Source organism: Zea mays, chromosome 1, assembly GCF_902167145.1.
Source record: "Zea mays cultivar B73 chromosome 1, Zm-B73-REFERENCE-NAM-5.0, whole genome shotgun sequence".
Lineage (NCBI taxonomy): Eukaryota > Viridiplantae > Streptophyta > Magnoliopsida > Poales > Poaceae > Zea > Zea mays.
The window spans coordinates 194,142,613-194,149,858 of record NC_050096.1 but is presented as its reverse complement, the minus strand read 5'-3'; the positions used below and the strand labels follow the sequence as shown (position 1 = coordinate 194,149,858).

General features: G+C 39.4%; 1 protein-coding gene and 1 long non-coding RNA gene across 2 annotated transcripts; one reads left to right on the top strand and one right to left on the bottom strand.

The window, feature by feature from the left end:
* Window positions 1-585: 585 nt before the first annotated feature.
* LOC109941810 (ruBisCO large subunit-binding protein subunit alpha, chloroplastic) lies at window positions 586-1,670 on the bottom strand. The gene is made up of 3 exons (XM_020543033.2): window positions 1,646-1,670; window positions 1,362-1,522; window positions 586-1,062 (listed from the first exon to the last, which is right to left on the bottom strand). The coding sequence occupies exons 1-3, from the start codon at window positions 1,668-1,670 to the stop codon at window positions 772-774; spliced, it is 477 nt and encodes a 158-aa protein (XP_020398622.1). The 3' UTR covers window positions 586-771.
* A 167-nt stretch (window positions 1,671-1,837) lies between these two features.
* On the top strand, window positions 1,838-2,195 carry LOC103642298 (uncharacterized). Its single transcript, XR_560725.2, has 3 exons — window positions 1,838-1,902; window positions 1,987-2,049; window positions 2,124-2,195. It is a non-coding gene; the product is annotated as an uncharacterized lncRNA (long non-coding RNA).
* The last annotated feature ends 5,051 nt before the right edge of the window (window positions 2,196-7,246 follow it).

Sequence of the window (7,246 nt, the reverse complement as noted above, 5' to 3'; positions counted from 1 at the left end):
TGGTGTTTATTGAGTATTGTTATTCTCTTGCAAGGGTGAATTGAAGGAACTTTTAGCACAACAACCTGATTTAGCGGACTCTAGTAATGGAAAGGATGCATGGGAAGGAGATGCACTAAACAGAATATTAGGAAAGGAAAAGCCTGGCCATATCCATGGTCTGGGCCTTGTTCCAAATCCAAAACAAGTTTTTGATGCCTTGACATCAAGCCGTATGAAGCATCTAAATGTAACCACTTTGGATGAAACATCCAGTGAAGATGTAGTATCACTTAGACTTGAATTGGAAAAACTTCAAAAGCATGTCCAGAAGCAAGATGATACTATACTAGATTTGCAACATACCGTGGAGCGACAGAAAAGGCAACATGTAAATCCAAATAACCTTATTTCTAACTCACTAAAGATTGCATGGACTTAGCATTTTTATGTCCTAATGTTTTTATGCTATTACAGGGCTATCTAGATGCTCCTTTATTGCCACCAACAGATGTATGTCCTGCTATGAAACGACAAGTATGTATCTCTATGAAAATATATAAGTTTACTACTGTACAATCCAGCATCGCCATGAGCTTATTTTAAAAAAAATGGTGATGCAAATGTCTTTGATTCGGATAAGTTCAGACCAGAGTAAAATTACTCTTCGTCTGCAAAATAGCAATCCTACTCTACAACTCCCAGTGGATCTGAACCAAAATTCTCAAACCAAAGTTCTACCCTCTCAACTGATCTGAACCGTCTGGACAGCAGCCTCAAGAACGTTAAGTTTTAAACGGTAAGGGCTCCCTCCGGTGGCTCTGCCACTTGAGGCTTCGGCTTTGGCTTCTCAACAACAATGGCCTGTGTGATTAGGACCATTCCAGCTACAGAGGCCGCATTCTGGAGCGCACACTTGGTCACCTTGGTAGGGTCGATCACACTAGCCTCCATCAGGTTCTCGTACTTGTCAGTCATTGCATTGTAGCCCACCTCCCAATCGCTCTCCTTGATCTTCTCGACTACCACTTCACCCTCTACTCCAGCATTGTGTGCAATCAATGAAGCAGGTGCTACCAACGCCTGCACAAGTAGAGAAGATAATGTAAAAACGTGATTTATTGCTCTAAAGGATCCAGTATATGTGTCTACTGTGACAAGAACTAGTCTGAATTGTCTAAAAAATTCCAATGCCAGCAACACACACTACGACGGTATAGGTCTACTCATGAACTTAGTGTCGCACATAATAGATGATGGATCCTAGTCACATTTACCAGCACAAATAAACATATTAACAACATTGGACCTCTGGCAAATACAGTTCATACCATCTAACTGCATAGGCACTGATCAGTTTATAAATATGGTAGCCAAGTTACCTTTTGAATAATATCAGCGCCAAGACGCTCATCTTTACTGGCTGCATCTACTATGAGGGTTGTTGTAGTCTGATGTATCGTGACTTTCCTTGCTGTGCCAAGTTGTTCCTCTGTAGCATTTTCAACCAACAAACCAAGATCTTTTGCTAGGAACTCAGCACCTGAAAGTGAACTTACATGATATAAGCAAAATGAAACTGAAAAATAAATGGCCAATTATTATCAAATTTCAAAAGAAAGGGCCACAATAACCAAATTGTTTAGCATAAGAATATAATCTTAACTGTAATCTAAGTTTGAGGAAACCATTTAGGTATCCTAGCATTCACTTGCCAGGAGTTCTATTAATGTTCAGTAAGCTGAAACATCCTGATTGATGTAAGTGCACACAAGAACCATTGTTTGTCTTGCAGAGTGTCACTTCTATTGAAATCTTCAATATTTAGGGTTTAGGACATAAGATGTTTTTATGCTATTACAGGGCTATCTAGATGCTCCTTTATCGCCACCAACAGATGTTCGTCCTGCTATGAAACGACAAGTATGTATCTCTATGAAAATATATAAGTTTACTGATTTTTTTGCACATATATCTGAATCTTATATATATATATCCCTATAACAGCGAATTTATTGTCAACTTCGTAGTGAAGATTCTAGTATGTTTGGTGAACGGAATAACACAATGGTATGAATGCATTACCATGAATTCCATCCTAGTTTTAAAATTTTCAAGCTGTCATTTATCCAATAACTCTATAGGAGGATGAAAACGAAGATGATGAGTACGAGGAACTGCACTCACACTACAAATGTTCTAAAATTCAGGATAAGGTTAGTACATTATGAGTACGAGGAACTGCAATCATAGATTTACTCCACCCTAAGGCCATACTGAAGCAATCATATTTTTGTCCATGTTAGAAATCTAGTTTATATGATAGTGTATACATGCTGAAAGTAGCAGCAAGCATCAGATTTCCTAAACTACGTTCCATAGTAGTTCACTGATGTGTGTTCTTTAAATGCAGAGCAAGCCACCATAGTCACGACGTGAAGCACTCCATGCTAGTAGAGTTTCTGCATCAATAAAGGTAAAAACAACAGTACTAATGCAGCCAAGGTGATCAATGTGGTCCTTTTGAAACTCAGTGTAGTCTACGCGTCTCGGAAATCCTCTAATTATGCACCAAATAAGAACCATCAAGTAACTATTTATTAGTAAAAATTCTTATGCATCGTGCATATTTATAGCTACTTGCTAACCACTAACATCCAAAATTCACTTGTAGGTTTCCACAGATATTTTCTTAAAGAGCACAAGATATCCAAACAGAAAGGTTGCCTTAGGTAGAGTACTTAGCCAGGACCCCAAAACCAAAGTTGGAGATGTTGCTTTAGGCAAAGAATTTTGGATGGTGCGTGTTAGTCTGGTATCTGTGCGTGAGGAACCACTAATAAGGCCATATAACAACTTCAAGGTTCTTGGACAAGTAGGCAATAATCCAATTGCGTGGCCTTCAAGTTGTGTAAGTTCATCACTTCACTTAACAAGACATTATTCTCCTCATTATTACATTTGGTTAAAGTATTCTAATTCCTTTTGTAGATTGAAAAGGTTAACTGATAACATGGGATGAATAATAGCGCCGGGATTGCTAAGGTATTTAATTGGCCCCATAAATACTCTATATCTCCCATGAATAGAGACATCAAGTTTGAGCTAATAGGTTAGGAGACATCAGTGTGTTAGATGTACATATATAAATTTGGGCAGGGCCATTCATATGGGAAGCCCTCACTGATATATGACACTAATAAAACCATAGTAGGGTGCACAACTTCTTCAGTACTAGTAGTGTGCTCTAGCAAAAAATGGCAGCAAATATGACATGGCTGGGTCAAACTGAGTAGTGTGCTCTAGCAAAAATGTTAATATTCATGAATCATTTCACATTGAAGCTTCCCTAACTCAATGAGATTTTCTTTTGAAGTTGTTGCAATCAGATATATAGTAATAAACATGGTTGTGTTTTACTGAGATTGATCTTTTACAATCACAAAAAACCAACATGTGTGTGATGTTATGTCCAGTGGCCACCCCAGCAGGTCGTGAGCTCTTTAATCCTTATCCCTCGACTGACTGAATGATTACAGGAATTATGATGTTTGCTGTTGTTACTATTTGTGGATGGCAACACTCAAGTACTGCAATAGGATGTTAGATGCTACTCAATTTCGTCCAGGCTCTCGCATTGCATAGGATCTGAATTCTGCTTCGCTTATGTGTTCCAATCCAACTAAACACAACATAGGAATGTTTCATTCATTTACTTTATATTAACATGTTACATTTTGTTTGCTTCTTTTTTTCAGTTTCGAACCTGGATAAACTTCTTGATACTACTATGTAATGCAACTATCAATTTCTTTTGCACATATATTTTTCTAAAATGCTTTCTTGTTGTTGATCAGTTTCAGTACCTAGGATGAAGTTTCAGAGCTGCCAGCTGATTTCGGTTTCAGAGCTGCCAGCTGATTTCAGTTTCAGAGCTGTCAGCTGATTTCAGTTTCAGAGCTGCTAGATTCCAGTTTCAGAGCTAGTTTCAGAGCTGCACTATGGATCCACACTTGATTATATTTTCTTTTCAGTTTTAGAGCTCCAAGATTTATACAGAATTTGAAGATTATGCTACCGAAAAAGCTTTCCTAATTTACCTAGGATGAAGTTCAATATTATTTAGAATATTGTTTAGGATGAGTCATATGTTTTTATCTTTGTCTCTAGAAATATTTGTATACGCTTCAAGTCGTGATTATTTTAAGTTGTGCTACTCTGTATATTGACTATTTTATTTCAATGACAAATGGTTTGTCCATTACAATTGTGTTTATGCCTAGGATGAATTGGAGCTTCTAATTGTACTAATGGCAAATGATGTTGTATATTATTTTGTATTCAATAAATGGTTTATTTCTTGCCACACATATATGTGCTCTCACAAATCCATTCTAAATGTTGCCATTGTTATACGGTTCAATAACATTGCAACACATAAATGTGTTGCCATAAATCTAAACAAAATGTTACCAAATCCAATACGGGTCAACCCGTCTTTGCCGGTACAAACACATGTAAGTGTTGCAGTAGGAAATAAATATCCGTTGCGCCGCAGCAACACTTATACCAATGGCTTACCAACATATATATAAGTGTTGCAGTAGTCCCTAGCAACGGCAGTATAGGCAACACATAATTATGTGTTGGTATAACCCTTAGCAACACTTATTTCAACTTCTAGCAACACATAAAAGTGTTGCAATAGGGGGGTATTTTTGTAGTGTTGGGAGAAATTGTTAGACCCCTAAGGGGGGAGAAAATACTAAAGGGCTCTCAAGTTCTCCGTTTTTTGTGCTTAATGCCAAAGGGGGAGAAAATATTAAGCCCAAAGCAAAAGAACCACACCACCATTTCAAAATTTTCGAAATAAATTTTTAATTGGTAAATTTCAATTGATGTATTTTTCAATTAGTATCCAATTTACAATTGATATGTGAAGGTAAAAAAATTCAAATTGGCATCTTCAAAACCTCACATTAAGTATGAAAGAATTTCAATTAGTATATTCTCAATTGGTATCTAACTTTCAACTCTTATGTGAGAGAAAAAATTCAATTTGTATCTACTTCAAAACCCTCTTGAAAGTTAAGGGGAGAATTTCATTCAGGGGGAGCCTTCATATAGTCAAAGGAAAAGCATTTGAAATAGGGGGAGGAATTTCAAAATCCTAAAAATGCTTCTTATAGTCACATTTCTATACCTTTAACTATTTGCAAAAGAATTTGAAAAGATTTTCCAAAGATTTGCAAAAACAAACAAGTGGTGCAAATGTGGTCCAAAATGTTAAATAAAAGAAAAGCAATCCATTCACTGCTATTCTTAGTGATACTTTCAATTAGTTTAACTCCATATAACCTATGCACACTCATCATAAATGCAAACTTGTTACATTTCTTCACTTTATATTTGCTTTGGTTTGTGTTGGCATTAATCACCAAAAAGGGGGAGATTGAAAGGGAAATAGGGTTAACCATTTCCTATTATTAATTTTGGTGGTTGACAACCAACACAAACACATGGACTAACAAGTTTGTCTAGAATTCATGTATTATAGGTGTATAAGATTCAACACAAACCAAGAAAGAAATCAGTTAGGGGTCACGATTCATTTGGAGCAAAGAACTTGAGTGTGCTGAAAAATAGCGCTCCGGACTGTCCGGTGTGCCACCGGACAGTGTCCGGTGCACCAGGACCGTACAGACTTGAACCAGCCACTCTCAGGAAAATGGAGACGCGCTCCGCTATAATTCACCGGAGTGTCCAGTGAGCCAGCGGAGCAATGGCTCCCTGCGCCAGTGGTTGACTTTGCAAAAGCTACAGTGATCAACAGTACCGCGGTAGGAGTCAGAGAAGCAAAGTCAGAGGGCACCGGACTGTCCGGTGCAGCAAGACGACAAAGGCTCCAACGGTCGACTGGCTCTGAACCCTAACAGTTGCGTTGATGTGGCGCGCACCAGACAGTGCACAGTAGCTGTCCGGTGGCGCACCAGACTGTCCGGTGCGTCCATCGCCAGCAGCCTTCACCAACGGCTATGGAAGTGGTTATGGGCTATAAATACCCCAACCACCTCATTCATATCCATCCAAGTGTTTTGAATATCACATTCAATACAAGAGCAAAAGACTCCACTCCAAGACACATTCAATAGATCAAATCCTCTCCAAGCCACCAAATCAACTCAATTCCATTAGGGACTTGAGAGAGGGTGTTTTGTGTTCTTTTGTTGCTCTTATCGCTTGGATTGGCCATTTCCTTTCCCCTTCTATTTCTCAAGTGACTTGTAATTGAAGCAAGAGATACCTAAGTGTGTGGTGGTCCTTGCGGGGTCTAAGTGACCCGAGAGATTAAGGAAAAGGCTCACTCGGTCTAAGTAACTGTTTGAGAGAGGGAAAGGGTTGAAATAGACCCGGACTTTGTGACCTCCTCAACAAGGACTAGGTTCTTTGGAACCGAACCTCAGTAAAACAAATCATTGTGTTCACTCGTCTTGATTCTTGTTGATTTGTTTTCCCCTCTCTAACGTTTCCTTGCTAGTGTGAATTTGAGTTGGCTCCCATACGTCATCCACAATCTTTGAGCAACTCCTAGCAAGAGAGATATTCTTTTGGACTTGAATTTAATTCTAACGCTAACCCCTGACCTTAGTGTGTGTTTAAGTTATAAATTTCAGGTTTCGCCTATTCACCCCCTCTAGGTGACTTTCACTTAGCCCATCGGTATTGCAGTTGTTAACGCCAAAGCCTCATTAGTCATTACCAAGCGCGAGCAACCTAGGGAATGGACCGAGGGCCGGTGCACTCAAGATTCCTCACCGTGAACCGAGCTCTATCGTTGTGGTCGCGCCGGCGGACTCGTCATTGGGGGCTGCGCGGGCGTTGCCGTACTCAGAGCTAGAGGAAGAAGACGATCTCGTGATCGTCCGATCCGGATTGTGTGGATGGGATTAGATCCGGGGTAAATCCAATGTGAGCCATCGATCGTTAGTTTGAGGGCTCAGATTTGATGCATTGTACCCTTTCACTCAATTAGATCCAGGTCGTTGAGATGTCATCGGATGGCTCAGGGTGTATACCGATTCATAAGCGTGCGATGTGATCTGGTCCACCCAAGTGTGATCGGACGGTTGATAGTAAATCGTAGCCCTTCGGCCGAGCCGTTTTGCAGAAGAGACCCTGCGATTTTTAGAAATATACCCACCATCCCCTTTTAGTGTAATTTAATTATAGTTGGGTCTTGGTATTTTGCAAAACAATCCCTACAGTC